A 17,891-nucleotide genomic window follows, 5' to 3' on the forward strand; every position below is an offset into this window, starting at 1 on the left:
CTTTAGTATCTGATTTACGTGATTCTAACACTCGTTTTTCTAATCAACGAAAACTCTCAATTCCAAAGATTAAGTTTGCTAAGGGTCAGCGGACTTTTTCATATCCAGCGGTGCGTATATAGAACAATATATTACTCAGCATCCTAAAGTCTGGATATTTTAAAGTCATTTAAGTCAAACTTCATTTCAGTTTTTATAACTCAGATTACCTTTTTTTAAATAATGAATACCAAATTTTGAACCATAAGTGCTTCGCATACAGTCCAGATCCCGAGTATTTACAATACACTTCTAAAAGAAACGTGTTGCGTCGTATATTTTGAAATTAAAACTGTCATCTGATCCAAAATACTAACTATGATTGGTTCATTGGCGAATTGGTGTTACTAAAAATACATGTCAAACGAAAACTTGTTGAAATGATGACTATATGACCCGACAAACCATTACAACGTTTTCACATTCGTAAAAGGCAAAGTAAAGCTACGATATCACACTGTCGACAAGCTCAGACATGATCGCATCAGTGTAGTCCAGTGCGGTGCCTGTGGTACGCAAACAAGTGTACACGTGTTCGTATCTGTTTAGAAGCACACATAAAAAAACATACTATATATTCAATGACCAGGTAGTCTCCTCGTCGAATATAAACTGCTAAAACATCGAGGTGACCAGTCACGGTAAATTTCAGAATAAAAAAAACATCATTCAGTTTGCGTCAATTATTTTACCCTCAAAGTTGATAATAATTTTGTTGCATAAAACTTTTAATTTTAGTATATAGCAACTTATGTAATAACTAGTAAATTTGAACGGAATGTACACTGTTTTCATATTTCGTTAAAACAGAAAACGCAATATATTCAAGTTGAAGAAGTTGCCCCGCCACACACTTCAGTACTCGTGCGCATGCGCCGAGTATTAGTCACTTCGTCACAGTTTAGATTGACAGTCGTCGACAAAACAGAGAGCGGTGTGACACGGTTCTGATTTAAAAACAGTTGTGTAAACCACTTGAAACAAACAATACAATTTAGAGTGTGTCCCACGGAGAACCGAAAAAGGTACCACATTCCCGGAAACAATATTGTCGAAGGAAAGCCTAATAAGAGGCTCCAGTCTGTCTGGGTCGAGACAAAAACGTGTGAAACCGAACAGCGGGCCATGATTACAAGCTGCGCGTCAAAAAATAAAATTACAAATCAACATGTTTTAAGTTCGGGTAAAGACATATGTTTTACTGATCGGGTAGATTTCCGTTTTTTTTTTTTTAAAGAAGCTGAACAAGATTGAAGTCTGATTTTACAAAAAAAAAAAAATATATCGGGGATAAAATAAATACTAGTTAGCAACACATTCGGATGTCACGTATCTAGTGGTCTGAATGACTTCACTGTTCATTCGCCTTGTTGGGATTTATTACTGCCACCGATTATTGTAGACAATCTCTCTGAAATGTATATAATATGTAATGTCAAAAATCAGTGACTACCACCCCGGGTGTAGATCCATTAGCTATAGGTGTGTGGATTGAGATCACTTGACGATAGTCACGTGTTCACATACAAGTGGGAGCATACCGGCCCGGGGTCATTTACACGACTTTGTGGTGTGTGACGTAATGATCTGCCGAGTTGCTCGCCATGATTGACAACGTGGCGTCGCGTATAGATGAGATTCTTGTCTACGCACCCTATACGATTTGTTTTGTACAAATAAATGTTAATGCATGGTAGAAATCATTATTATTACAGATGCTGTATTAAATATCCAGTATGACCAAGAAATAATAGCACACATAAAAAACAAACTGGCGAGTTGTCACTGTTGGTGTGTAGAATAATTGCAGAAACAATATGATACTAGTATTTATTGTTATTTATTCGTGAAATTATATATATTAATAATAAATATGTTAATAATAAAAAAAATTCAACCGGCAACAAAACTTAGAAAGGAGAAGGGATATGTAGTATTAGAGAGAATGCCCACTTTATGTCTTCAACTTAAAGTTAAGAGAACGGTTAAAATAACGGTTTACATAGAATCCCCCAAAAAATGTGAAAATAAAAAAAAAATGAATTAGTAAAACTACAATGACGGGCACAACTCAGTATAGTTAAAGATGTCAATAATAACATATATGATTATTTACAGGGATTTTCGTAGGAAAAAAACAATAATTGACAGGAAACATGAAGCTGTCATATAGCCATTGGACAATCCTGGATATATCAACGCGATTAAACTACGGACAGATACAAACAACAATACTGTGAATGATCCAACCTCTGATGGAGAAAACATTTCCTGTGAATTTTATTTTAGTATGAGGGTCTCAGAAAAACGAGCAAACTAAGCAGATAGGAGATTCGAATAAATGTTATTCGTTGGGCATATGTAACAAATGGCACAATGATCAGCTTTGTTTGTTGGTGTCGTTCACCATCTGAAGCCAATGGGACGAGCAACGTGCGTGCCACCTTTTTGGGCATGTGTTTGTGAATATATTTATACGTCAGGTGTTCATGGACTCTGGAATATTCTATACAGAGACTATGCCAATCTAAATATGAAGCACGGTTGAAAAAAAAAATCAACAAAATGACTACTGTAAAAGGGTTAATTATTTACTTGGTTTTAATTTTGCTTATTTCGCTGACTGGAAAATGCGCTGCATTAAAACGCAGTGAATATGTAAAATTAAGCATAGAATACATTATCTAAATGATAATACCCACTGAATATGCCTGAAATGCTAGTAAATCACTGAAATTTAAACCCAGTGAAAAATAGTCATTTTACAATAAATATATTTAGTTACGTCACGAAGTTCTTGATTTTACCCAGACATGTTCTATCTTACCTAATAATAGAAAGCGTTTAACCCATGTAGGAGTAGATCACAGTACATTTGTACTTAGTCTTTTGTTTGTGCGGATTTTGTATTTAGAACTAATACCCGAACGATCAATGTAATACAGAAATTAGTATTATATCATTATATTTATTTTTGTCAACTATTTTCATATTTCATTGCTGTTATGAAGTAGATGGAGTGGGTCTAGATTCTCCCCGAATGGTAATAGTTTGTGATTTTTATACAACGTTCCCCAATGAGGACGGGTGTTGGGTGATTTTAAACCTCGAAAACACTTGTGATCTTAAACCCCGTAACGTAAGATAAAACGTGTGAAACCATCGTATTCAAAATATCCCTTGAAAAAAAAACATTCCTGTCGCTTAGCATCTTTGATGATATATTTGCCTTCACATAGATTAATTAGAATGAACAACCAGAAAGTTACTACAGATTATACGAACATTAAATAAAATAATAATTATTAAACACGAATATTACCAGATATTATTTAACTAACGATCACCAATGAATGGAATAAATACAAAAGGATCTTTCAGTCTCAGATATAAATTTGATTCTCTTTCATTCTACACAGATTTTCAGTTGAGGATCGATACAGTTCGTCGTTCTTTGTCGGTGACGCTGTAACAATACAGGAAGTTTTAAGAGCGAATCGCTCACATTCACTCCACAGTACTAAACGAATCTTACTAGTACTCCGCTGCTATTCTTGTAATACATACTGTAGAAGATTTTTTCTTTTGCATAATACACATATTTTATTCGTGTGTCTCTTTAACAATGTTATAGAAAACCATAATGGTTGGTAACGAACAATTGACGCATTCTCAGTTCGTGTGATGCTACACCACCACCTTGTGAATGGAGGAGGGAAACCTATTAATAAGGTGACAACGACGCATTTAAACCCCGTTTACCAAATACGCCCAAATTGTCCAAATCGCGATACAGCCTCGCCCCCTACACGAAAAAAGGGGAACCGATTCGTTACGGGTTTGATAGCGTCAGTTGATTCGCGTTTTTGTCAAGCATCGTACGTTTTAACGAACAAGTAAAGGCAAACTGCGACCCAAAGTAATTATTGGTAACAGTAGGGGAGTTTGTTGGTTTTGCAATTAAAATTAATTATCACTTAATAAAGTCTTTTTTACTAGTCCTTTGTTTCAATTGGATGTCAATCACGCGGGAATGGCACTTAACACCTAGTTTATTTTCCCATAAAACACTGTACTGTTATCATTTTGGGATACTACGTAATACTTTCGAAAATTTGTATAACCCATACAAATTGTTTTCAAAATTTAATTTAGATTTGTCTTTTGACAAGTTCAAACACAGACCTTAGATATACTCTTTTTCTAAGATACATGGTTAAAAAATAACCCAAATATACATGTACATTTAGAGCATCATATGTATTTTTATGCGGTCCGTTTAAAGCGTTCAATGATGGAATTTGAATACACACAAACCAGTCAAGTTATGTGTGCATTAGATAGGACGTAAAACAGAATTTGGCCACAAACTTCAACATATCTCAAACAACTGGCCATGGCGATATTAAAACAATACACTGGTATAGTACGAGACGCGCTATGACATTCCCAATATGTATATTGTAAGTAAGGGTCTAATATATTGAACAATTATTGAATATACTCGTCAACGTTGCATTGTGATGAGATAATAATGTAGTAATTTGTGAGTGTTTAATTATTATTTTTTAGTTCGTGACCTCAGTAGATTTCAACTCAGACCATTGATCCTACCGTGTAGCCTCAGTGCTCTTCCGTTGGAGGTGAAAAGAAGAGTGCCGCAAATCCTCCATACGCACGTCTAGTCGATAATGCAAGGTGTGACCTATCGTTGCACTTTTATTTTCAATAAGATAAAACATGTTCTTCAACTGTACAGATGCATGTGGTGTTTCCTTTGCCTTTTTATAGATTAGTGTATGAAAACTTGCCACTCATGACGGAAACTAAGAACTTGACGTAAGTGGTCTCTGTGTGGTGCATTGTGAACCCCGTCGTCGAAATATCGACAGGTTACTATAGCATCAGTCTCTTTGTCACACTTCCCTCCAAAAACCCCTCCGTTCGTCAATCCAAAATCCTATCCAACACATACTTAGCGTTTATTTATCCTGAGTTCATTGTCATTGGGCAACATGGGAGGTGCGGATAAACAGCGGGCTTCTTAGAACAAAGGTGTTTAACACTCTCTCCTCCTCCCAAAACACAACAATGCATAACGCTGAACAATGGCCCAGTGACTTCGATGAGCACTTGAACAAGAGAAATGGACTGCCAATCATGCGCTGGACCATGCATGTGTTAATCTTTCCGTGAACAACACCGATTCATTGCCTAATCCGCATCTTTTAACGATGCATGTCATTATTTACTGTTAAAGTCACGTAAATCGAACACTCTATTCAATTTTTCTTTTTATTAAAAAAAATAAAATTGCAACGCCATATCGTCTTTTTTACATATTTGATGAATGGCATTATAGTATATAGTGTTTTGGTAAAAATTATGAAAAGTCAATGTCAACACCATGATAATTGTACGATGCTGACGTAATATTATGGCCACGCAATGTCAACAATGTACACCAACCATGCACACATCTGTCAACATTCACGAATATCATCATAAATGAATATGTCATTATTTCTACCGATTTAAAAACAATGCATGACATTCAACATTTATTTTGGTGATGTTTTATAAAGGCTATAATCCTCACAACCACGACAATTCCGAATACGTAGGAGAACTGACGGCAGAACAGCACACGTCAACATTCCCACACTATTATCGATTAGCAGAGGATGTAAATTTCGTCACGAAATTACCACTTGTCCTGTATCGTTTTATTTTATTGTCTATGTAAATCGGTACGGAAGTGAAACGTCTTGGCTTGCACGAGTATTACTTAAAGCACGGACAGTGTGTCCATGCTTAAAGCAACATATTTTCTCCTCAGTCACCTGCAAAGTTGGCAAACAAATTAGCCAACTCCCACGCCCAGGCATAGAATTGAACAATGATCATTTTAGCGCGCCAATTACCATCACAACTGCACTTGTTGAAGGGGGTGTCGTTGTTTGTAACATCAATATGTAAATCACCACTCGGCGATAATTGGAACTGTCAACTTAAGAACCCCCGCTCGGTGAAAGTTGTCATTGTGCTCACAATTCATTAGTTGAGCATTGTCTTGGTTTGTGTTGTCTAATTTAGTGGGTTGCGATTGTTTTAGAAACATACTGGTTTCAGGTGATGATGGACAGCCTTTGGGCGATTCCTGTCAATCAATCAACGGCCAATCACAGAAGCCAAAATGCCTTTAAATACGAGTGGATTCTTGAAGACAAGCATACCTCGATTCACCTGTTCAGAAGGCGACATCTTGATCAATCGTTATAGTCGATCTTCCAAACACGTCATGATCATGACTCTCTTCAGCGTCCAGTCGCTCACTGACAACCATCAAGCAAGCCAGACAACGCAGACGCAACCGATTTCACCGGGATGTTTTTCAACTACTTCGAGCAGCGATGCTAGCAGCCTTTACGCTGGATCACCAGTCTCCGATACGAGCACCAGCGATGCGAGTAGTAAAAAACCCACTGAATCTTACATCGCACTTATCGCGAAGGCCATTTTGAGTGTCCGTGAGCAGAAAATGCTACTGTGCGATATTTACCAGAATATCATGGACATCTACCCGTTTTACCGGAACAACGACAAAAGTTGGCGCAACAGCATTCGCCATAACTTATCCCTAAACGAGTGCTTTATCAAAAACGGACGAAGCAACGATGGTAGAGGAAACTATTGGTCCATCCACCCAGCTAATTTGGAGGACTTCGTCAAGGGCGATTTCAGACGCCGAAAAGCTCGTCGCCGAGTCCGCCAGTGTTACGACATGGTGAACGCCGTCTACTGCCACCACCCATTCGCCGCCGCAGCAGCCTACGGACCATCCGGTTACGTACCAATGACTGCGTCTTCTTTACCCTACAACTACTTCAGTCATCCCAGCTTCACAACCCCCATGTACCCAGCTTCACCGAGCATGTACTCGCCTTCTCACCAATACACCACACCGGCAGCAGCAGTAACGACAACGCCAAGCATGTACTCACCGTCTCACCAATACACCGCGCCGACAACAACGTCACTACCAGTCTCACCGGAACCGGTTCCCAGTCTGTCATCGTACTGCAGTCAGCCGCTTCCAGTTTCACCGCCACAGACCCCTTCAATGCCGCCAATGATGTCGGCAGCGTCATGGCAGGACACTTTCAACAGATTACAAGCCATGAAATAATTACTTTCTTTAGATTCATATTTTGTGAGATATTTACATTTTACGGGTCATTCGTTGACTTTGCTTGTTTTGAGCATTATTTACGAGTATATGCATAAGATATTTGCAAGTTTGTAGAAATAACGAGAGAAACAAACTTTATAATTTAATTATTTGTATATATTTTATTGTACAGAAAAAAAACTTGATATTTTCTGTAATTTTCACGAATCAGTAATTTCTTTATTTTCTTAATTACCATTGCAATAAATTGCTTATTTAAACTTAAACCGTATTCAGTCTCACGTCACTTTACATTACACGCATTGTTCAATCCCTCCCCGCCCTCCATACCTACCATAGTTCAAGTTGTTGATCTCCGACTGTATCGTGCATATATAATATGCAAGTTGAAATAGCGAAATAGTTTCATGTGTGTCTCGATTTTTTCTGATATATAGAAATGTATGGCATGTAGCGAAGTCCAACTCGACGACGACGCCGAGACAGGTGTAACGGTATATTACACGGCATGTTCCCATGTGGCGGTGCTGAATACAATTCCAGCATATACGAGTATGAGTAGTAGGTCATTCTGATTTGCACAGAAATTTCCGGTGTTTCGTCGCTCTGGTTGTGATACTGTAAACTTATTAGTTATTCGCTAAATTAAATCCACGTTGACATATATAAGACTATATAATTATAGTATTATCATGGCAAATCGTGTGTTAATGGCCTTCGTATAATTAATGTCATGAAATTATTTTTCTCATATTCAGAGTACAACAACACTCCCTAAAAAGCATGCCGTTGACTCATTGAAGGTGCCTCTATTCCCGCCTCGACTCTGGCGCACCATTTTTATAATGTCTTTGTTAAAAGGGCAATGTTGATATCATCTTCGCCAGCCAAGGACCATTTATTCGGCCCAAGCCTCAACCCTTGGCAGATTTCAACATGATTTACTGTATGCCACACGCCATCAAGCGATAAGATTCACTCGGGCTTATTTGCATTACCCAATCAGAACTCACGATAAAAACGAAACATACTTGGTAAAATTAAAATGGTGAAATATAGAAATCAACGTGTTGCTAACTGTTTGCTCTGTGAACGAGTTTACTGACCACCAAAAGAAAGCGATTAGTGCTGTATCTGAGAAGAATGATGTGTTTGTTGCATATCAGTCGATATGTTATCAGTGTCGACAGTTGTCAGTTTAATAAAACACGATTTGCACAAATATTTAGACGTTCCATCGTCTCCATTCACTTACCTAACAAGCAATTTTCAACGTTGGAATACAAACTTTTGGAAACGTGTCAACGAATATAGTCCTGTTATTCTTGACTCCCAGTGAATCAGCGCAAAGCCTACACGCCGTCATAGTTTTAATCTGTGATGACCCCATACGTTCACATTTATGATACAGCAACGCTGATTGGTAGCGCCAGCTCCTCTGCGGGCCCAATCAAATGACTCAATTTAACTGCAGTGAAATACAGCGTTTCCTAACACGACCACGCACGGGTTCGTGGGTTATGAATAGCCGGCTTTAGTGAAACCGTGCAATTCGGACGATGTGTTGATATCAGTATGAGCATGTCCGGGAGCATGTTTTAAAGCGCGGTGTTCGTCGCGCTGCGCATGTTCGACATTTGTGTTGATAAACACTGATTTTTCTACAATCCAATGTGCTTTTCAAATGGAAAGTATGAGGTTTGACCTGGGCGCGACTTGCTCTGATTACCGCCGGTGACTCCTTCGATACCTTCCAATCACCTAGTCTGTGCAACAGTCAAAGTCGCCATCTTTGTTTATATGAGACCAATATATCTCGCGCACCCTTTAATATATAGACGAAACCATACAATTTTTAATATTGTTTTTTTTATTCTCCACCATTAACTAAAAATTTTTTCCGCGTTTGCAGAACAATAAACTCAAAACAAACATTACGCATGCGCAGTGATTGTTATTGTACGTACCAAAATAATCAGTGCACGCATGTAGATCAGAAAATATCATTGTTACATCGAATAAATGATAGTTTATAGTCCAATAAATCTATCAATATACAATTCAGTCGATGCTACGGAATAGCGTGTATCGTGACAATTTCTGACGGATTCAATTTAATCCACACATAGTAATTATTCTGCCAACACATCCCATCCAATCTAGTAGATGGAAGTAGCCATGTGTCTTTTTTTTAAATCGAAAGATGAAAGTTTAGCACGAGTAAATCATTATCATTTGATATTGTCACGATGTTCACATTATACACGCATCGTCAGACAACTATTAATCATTTGGACGTGTGAATGGGAATTAAACTATAGAAAAATAAACAACAATTTGACAGTTTTCATTTGTTGAACGTGTCCATGGTCGTTTTCCGAACTCTCATGGTGCGATCGCATTAAACCTGCTAATACATGTAAGTACCATGTACCATTTTATTTCCACGTGATTCATAAGATGGCTGACTATTTTTTTCTTAGAGCGTACTTATTCTGAGTTGGACATTGATACATTATTCATTGATTTTATTCCACTTGGCATGCTTGTCAAATCAGTTTTTATGACTACTAGCTGGCCGCATTCTGAGAGAGCGAGTGGAGAGTGGGGTACTTAATTTTTTCGTTCCTGTCAATTTCTCTGACACGCGTGGACCGATATTTGTTGAAGTTGAAAGGCCGTGAATAATGGACACCATTCGTTTGGATGGGTCAGAGTGGAACCGTTACGTTGTAACGCTACAGTGAAGACTGTATCGGTAACATGTGTACGTTGTTTTGTTTCACATTTAAGTGGCCGATCAATGGCCATTTAATAACAAAATTTGAGACGCGTTACGAACGAAAACATATTTGATACTCAGCATGATGATAGTCGAATTTTGTTATGATTTACATAAATTTTAATGTTACTTTGGCAGAATACTGTCTAAACACTAATACGCATGTGCGGTGATTATAATTTTACGCCCGAATCAGCGTGCAGGAGAATGTCATTGTTTTGTACTCAGACTTGTATTGCTAGTCTGAGTTTTGTGTAACGAATACCCCGATGTATATCACACACACACACAAATACGTTTTTATTTTGTGATAAAATATAATACAATGTATTCATCAAAATACCGCACCAAACAACATATCTCATCCACATTGCATCTCTAAATAAGACAAAAGCGAACACGACTTCTGACAACGTCAGAAAAGTTGACCGGTTTGTTCACACTGAAAATTCTTCATTGGAAATGTAAGGCCTATTCTTATATCATATTTATTGAAACATGCTGAAATACAAGTACAGTATTTCTTGCAATACGTTGGTTTGAAAGTCAAAATAATTACATTCGGTCTATGTGACCTCGCGCACAAGTTCCCAATATAGAGTGAAACCTATAATTTATCGCCAGTGACGTGAACGGCGCCCTCCGTCGACCGCTCCGACCCTACCCGCCGGCGGAGGGCGCCATTCGCGCCATCGTATCTGGCTAAATACGTTGTTATCCCAATAAACACCACCCCTAACAAATATGCCAATGTTAATACATGCTAAAGATGCAATATGGACAAAACACATATTTTTAATATCGATGCTCCATATACTCTAGATCAATCTGAATTAGGATCTATCACAAACAAAAAATGTTACATTTACAGGACAACTAATACGCACGTGCAGTGATTATAGATTATACCAAAACAATCAGTACGCATGCGTAATTATAGAGATGTTATCGAAAGAATACTACAAACAGCTTTTTCAGTTCATCACAAATCATAGTCAAACGTATCTATCAATACAAAAATATCGAACGACAATATTAAAAACTGCATGCCAACGAAAAGATTATATATATTGGCATACACAGTCTCACATTCGCCATAGTCTGTCTAGATTTAAACTCAGTGTTAAAATCGAACAATTCATTTTATGACTTTGACGACTGACCTGTACTTACAAGAGGTACTAATCAGGTAGGATATTTTTGGAAAGCTCTTGTGTATTTTTCAAAAACGTGTGCTGACCAAATCAGTAGCTTATCAATTATTTGGAGTGGTCGAAGTTCATAAATAAAATGACAATCCAGTTTTAGAATTTAGCTTCATCTGATTATTTGGTACGTTTTGGGTCAAAAGTGCAATTTTTGTGTCAAAAAGGGTTAAAACCTTTGCATGAAAAGTATGCCTATGTTTTGACCAAAAATGACATGTGTAGAGTCCAAAACATTATTTAACATGCATATACCCCAAAACAAAATTGACATGCATATGTACGCTTTATTTATACCCCTCTTTAATTAATCTCGTGAAAAACGGCATTTCACACACACACACACGTGACACTGAGCACATGTACAGGTATGACAAACAAACAACATCTGAAAAATAAATCACAAAATCAAACAAGTAAAAGACGTATGTATGAACCCATTGTACAAATATCTCAAAAGGAATGTATACTATATTCTGAAATTCTTGGTAGGTATAGTTTTTTGTTTTCTATGTCATTTTTTTTCATAAAATAAAAATATGTTATAAATGTAAACATTCAAATAGCTCGAAATCTAGATATTTAGATAAAGTAGTTTGTTAAATATCAAAGTGAAAACCTTTGATATGAGAATAAAAATACATCTTGGATTACATGAATGATTTTTTTTTCATATTAGGGTGATAGAACACAGAGTATGCCACGCTTACAGAATTGCTCTTTGAGTATGGGGGCGTTTGATATATAGACAAACAAACACATAAACACAAACAAACACATAAACAAAATTAAATAATAAACACATAAACAAAATTAAATAATAAATAAATAAATAAATAAATAAATAAATAAATAAATAAATAAATAAATAAATAAATAAATAAATAAATAAATAAATAAATGTGACAACACATAAAAACTCGAATTCTTCTTTCTTCATTATGTCAGCTATCGTTTTAGTGACATCGTTCACTACTTTTGGCAATGCCAATGTTGTGTTTGAACATTGTACCAGACGATGATGAACATTTTAAATAAAAACCATATAAAAATGGTTATATATTCTACACGATGAATAGCCGATCACAGTTTTGAATAAAATTGCTTTCGTCAATCAACGTCGTTTTGGTGACACTGTGTCGCTGAGGGCGGAGAAATATGCATGACATATACAATACGGGCACCCGTATATATACATGACAAATTCTTGTCGGCTATCCGATCAATGTACAGTAACTCGCAATCGTGTGTAATTTCATCTGGTGGTCTCACTGAATATTTTAAGTCAAGGTTGTACACTTAGCCCTATAATATTTACTATATTTATTAATGATCTCATTTCATACACTAGTACTGTTGACATCTTAAAGAACTATTACATTGACTCTAGAACTATTCAAAACCATTATAATCATTCTGCATTCTAAAACATTTTATTCAAAACAAAAATTAAGTTTAAACAATACGATTTCAGTCATTACAATCACAAAATTTCTGGAAGACTTGAAGAATGTCTTTTGGCAAACTATATATAATTTCTCTGATCCGAATGAAGCTTACTTGACATAAATTATGAAATAAAAAAAAACAGCCACAACACACTGAACTCAAATCAAAATATAAAACCTACAGCATTATTCAAAGTGAGGACGAAATATATATATTATGCATATAAGTTTCAATTTGGATTTGGAGAAACCATTGGTAGGGGTCACATTCACTCTCAGTTTGTAATCCACGCTGCGAATGCCATAGCTGCCCATGTTATGAACGGCTTTATGAACCGAGGAATTTTCATATGATCCTCAGCGTTGGATGCAAGAAAACATTGCCTCATCCGTATACTACCCAGTTGCAGTAAACTCATTGAATCAACCTTTAGGCATTGCCGAACACATTGACGATTGATTTGTTACCTTTGTTTTATGTATTAAATTAAAAGGGTCATTTTGTATGACAAACCGTGATATTCTACTGAAAAAGACCACAACACTATGGTATTATAAACATTCACTAACAAAATGTCAGTATAACATTCAAATCACATAACATGAAGGATTCTGTGCTACCGGACTTTCTTTTGAATGCTGAAATCTTGGACACTTTATATCGAATTATCTTTCTGGTGATTCTGATATTGGAAGGCAATGTCGTCAACTTTTAATCCAGAATAATATTCGCTGTATGTGTCAGATTGTTCATTCCGAATAATGATAACCGCAATTTGTACATCTAGCTTGACATGTTTTAACCATAATAACTGGATGCATCTTTTGTGTATCAACTTTGAGAATTGATTGTTATGTAATTTATTTAGTATTCAAATAAGGCGCTTTTTGAAAATATGGAAAAATTTGGTTGTATGCTGCCCTCAGTTCTATCAGTGTCCATGCTGTGTGCTTTCGTTTCATCATGTGGATCACGCCTGTGAATTGAATCTCCAAGTGTGACAGAGGAGCATTTTGCTGTATAATGCCTGGATATAATATGAGGGTTGACTGCATTGCAATCTTAAGAGCTATCACTTTTCACTTTGTCACGGATCTTGGCAGATTGGTACATTTTTAAATGTTGAATGTTTAAATGTCTCAACTCATATTGAAAAGGAGTAGTGTTGGCAAAATCTGTGATTTAAATGTGCTTTAGTAAATACACTGGACATGTGATCTGAACAAATAATATTACTATATTACATGTGAATGTTTGGGTATTATGTGTGGAGTCAATGAACTACCATCCACGTCCCAGGTACATGATTGGTAATGCAGATGGTGGAAGTGTAGAGAACACGTAATATTACACGTTACTTACTATTCCATCTTGAGCTTTGTTCTCCCCGATGATGCGCTGTGCTGTGACACTTTGTCTAATTGGCAGTGGAAATTAAAAAGCCAGTTATAACATTTTTTACGAATATATCACTGACCGCATAACACCCGTCGTGAACTGTCTGGAAAAATAATAAATAAATCAGCGAAATTGAAGGAGTCTTTGTAGAAGCAGTGTTGCCCAAAATTGTAAAAAGTAACAAGAAACCACGTGGCAATCTAAGATTATGCCGGGTTGACGGTAATATGCTGTGCTGTCTGGTGGCATCTTATACTACATGTTTAGACTTATCAGTGATGTTTTTAGGGCAAGGTATTTTTAAGTGGCCGAGTATCAGAATATACCAAAGGTTTCTGGATTTTGCAAATTATTAGGGTGTGTGTCGCTGCCCGGCCACTGTGGACTACAGGCGAATGACTACCAGCCGCATCCGCAAGTGCTCGGGACATTACTAGATTGTTGTATTTGTTTATAAGGTAAATACTTTTTGTGTGAATCATTGCACATTAAAGCGGGAGAGTCGTCACCTGCGCATGTGTCAGATGGTCATAGCGTGCCAATATTTACAAACACACGTCTACCCATGAACATTTGCGTTTTAGCGTGTGTTGTTATCATCGCTTGGGAGTCCCGCGCATGCGCAGGTGACGCCCCCCCGCTATAAATAGTGCTATAGTTCGTCCTTCAATAATACAAAGGTAATATGATTCACAGCTGACGTGCACATAAAGTGACGACCATTCTCCGGATGGAACGACCGTTGAACAGCTGATGTCTGAATATGCAGTTGCATGTCTTAACAAGCCAATGGAATACGTGAATGGAATATGATGTTTGTTGTGACTGACGTAATTCAAAATGGCGGCGGATCAAACGAAACATTTAAAATTGGGGTTTCTGTGAAGGTCGGACACCATGCCTGACGACATGTCACAAGGAATCCCAGTAATGAATATTTTCATATCGATTAAAGGTGGTATTATAGTAATTATGTTTTTTTATATTAAATTACTATCATATTACTTTATTAATTTCAATAGTACTATTTAGTATGTAACTGCGTCTTATACAAAATATAGTTCAAGTACAAAAACAATTGTTGGAACCATTATTTTATTTTCTGCAGCGATTACTATTATATTTGAGTTGATATGAAAACAAAACAATGATATTCAATATATCAGCTAAATACCCTAAATACCCTGAGCCATACGAGAACAAAACTTTACGTTACAATGTCCACTGTCCATCATCAAGTACGCACACAGACACATCCATCCATGTTTTTAATTACATTTTGTGGTAGAATTAAATGTGTTTCTCCAATGCTCGCGGAGTCGAGAAGGTGTCATTTTTATCTTGTTGTCATAGTGAAAAACAGCGATTCGACGCATTGTACACGGGGAAAACTCGCCACGCAAGACACTCTGCATAAAGTACAAGTTGTGCACTGGTTGAACTCCTAAGTCACGAAGAAGAATTCCTAGATGGAAACAAAAAAAGGAAACAGTGTTATCAGAATATATGGATCGGTGGACAAATCTGGACACCATCCCCATCCCATCAGTACAGAAATACCAAAGACATGAGATAAACCACTTTAAAAGTACAGTGTTTGGGAAATAAAGGACGACGCACTGCTCAATATTGCATTATATCTAGGCCAATTTAAGCGATCACCCACGTTCCTACTCCGTTAAATGTACACTAATGGACGCACCACCAACCCATATTGGTTGGAAGTACACTTTGTGCGATATATACCGAACACAAAGTGTGTTTGAGTTCATAATAAGTTGCTGGGGAGTTCATTATTGCTATTATATTATAGCGAGGTGGTTTTTCTGCAGCTCCATCTTGAGCTGTGTGTTGTCACAGTGTACGTGTATTACGTAACTTATTATGTATAGAATGGCAATGGGCCAATGACCTGTGTAAATCGCACCTGATTTATGTACATATCATAGTAAACTAGATAGTGCATCTGCTTAGCTCATTGAGTAGTAGGACCATGAATCCACACAGCTCGTCGACCAAATTATTGGTTTGAATAATCTTGGGCCTTAAGCGTTTACGACCCTAAACGTTAGCGTCCTCGTGGCCCTACTTTAACTATCAGTTAGTTAGAACAATGGCGACGTTCCAAAAAGTAGTTTTTAATCTATGTAGCACATATGAACTGACACGTTGATGCCAGATTGCTTATTATTTCAAGACAACTTTCATTAGAGGTGCCTTGTATATTATTTCTGTGTATGCGTAACTTATTTCCTTGTGTATTTCCTTTATCATTACTATATAGAGTCGTCTTGATATTACTTCGATATAGTAGTGTCCTTAACCGCTGATGCCCAGCTTTCAGTTCCACTGGCCACTAGCTTCACATTCAGATAGTATGCTTCATTTATTAGTATACTTATTAGTCTGGAATCCAGACATTCCGGGTACACTCGAATGGTCTGGCGAATCGCTATGTAAATACGTAGTCGGCACAGAATTCTGTGTCATCACTGATTGGCTGTCTCTATGACTTCAGTACATTACCATTGGAACTCGCGTGCACAGACTGCACCATGCGTAAGGTCCGCCCACAACAGGTATATTCACTAGTTTATTATTCGCAGATTTTTCTGAATCTTACGATCATATTTTAAGCCCATAATTAGGCGCATGTAGGCGTGAGCTTTTTTCTTGTTTATGCTTGTTGTGGGAATTATTCAGATATATTTTATCAATATAAAATACGCCATTTATCGTGAAAGGTTTCAATCGGTAGATACACTACAATATGTTGACATAAGTTGGTTTCTATGGACAGCCTCACTGCTACGTCCAGAGATCCATGTTGTTGGACAACAACGACTAAATAATATGGCCGACCGACGACGACGACCGACGACGACGGCCGAGAATGAAACACTCCCGTCTTTTTATAGAAAAGACGTCAAGGGTCACGTGATATTCGTTATGTACTTATATAGGCCAAGCAGACCCGCCGATATGTAAATATAACTGTAATTTGCGTACTGTGGGAGTAGTAGTTGTGTTGAGCGTCTGTTAAAGGAGAGTTCACAATCAATACCACATTAAGACAATTGAATGTTAGGTAACGCTTGGTGACCTTTTCAAAATAAACGAGAACGACAGGGACATTGACGGTGGCCTAATACATGGCTTAAGATCATTTGAGTGTATTCAAGGTTTGTAACAGGAGTAAGGAATTTAACATTATATAACATTCTTGGAATCATTCACCTCATCGCATTAACGGTGGCTTCGTCCAATGATTGTCACATATATACGGAAAGGGTACGAGTGTCGATACATCAGCATGATGTTAAGTATTAACGAACATATATAATCTGCGATGTATGGTGTGACGAGCTGGCAGTGTAGCGTATCAGTACGCTGTACACTGTTATTACACTAAATCTTAGGAGCACTTCATGTTTTTCATTAAAACACACCGTTTTAATTGAAAACGCGATGATGCAATTAAAAACATGTGTATTATATTATAAAACACCTGTATTTTCTATCAAAACAGTGTTTTTTTTAGAATTTTTTAAAAAAAGTGTTATGGGAAGTTATTAAAACACTTTTTGACTTTTTTTAAAAAAATATTGATTTTAGTATTTTCAATAATAAAAAGCTTCATTTATTCAAATTCATGAGAGTGTGCATGCCATGTACCTGTCACAAGTTTAATAACCGATGGAATTAAACATGCACGGTGTTGTTATCAATGCCCGAATTAGTAATACAGCGCTAGACAGGTGTTAATTCTCTGTGATTCCCTGTAATACATAATCATTTAGCTGTACAATTATTAGAAATACAATAA

General features: G+C 36.9%; 1 protein-coding gene across 1 annotated transcript; it reads left to right on the forward strand.

The window, feature by feature from the left end:
• The first annotated feature begins 6,292 nt into the window (after nt 1-6,292).
• Nucleotides 6,293-7,336, forward strand: foxQ2/QM (fork-head box Q2/QM transcription factor). The gene is given in 2 exon segments (NM_001171207.1): nt 6,293-7,152; nt 7,154-7,336. Coding segments are annotated over 2 exon segments (828 nt in total). The 5' UTR covers nt 6,293-6,346; the 3' UTR covers nt 7,176-7,336.
• The last annotated feature ends 10,555 nt before the right edge of the window (nt 7,337-17,891 follow it).

Source organism: Saccoglossus kowalevskii, chromosome 1 (assembly GCF_978046115.1).
Source record: "Saccoglossus kowalevskii chromosome 1, keSacKowa6.1, whole genome shotgun sequence".
Lineage (NCBI taxonomy): Eukaryota > Metazoa > Hemichordata > Enteropneusta > Harrimaniidae > Saccoglossus > Saccoglossus kowalevskii.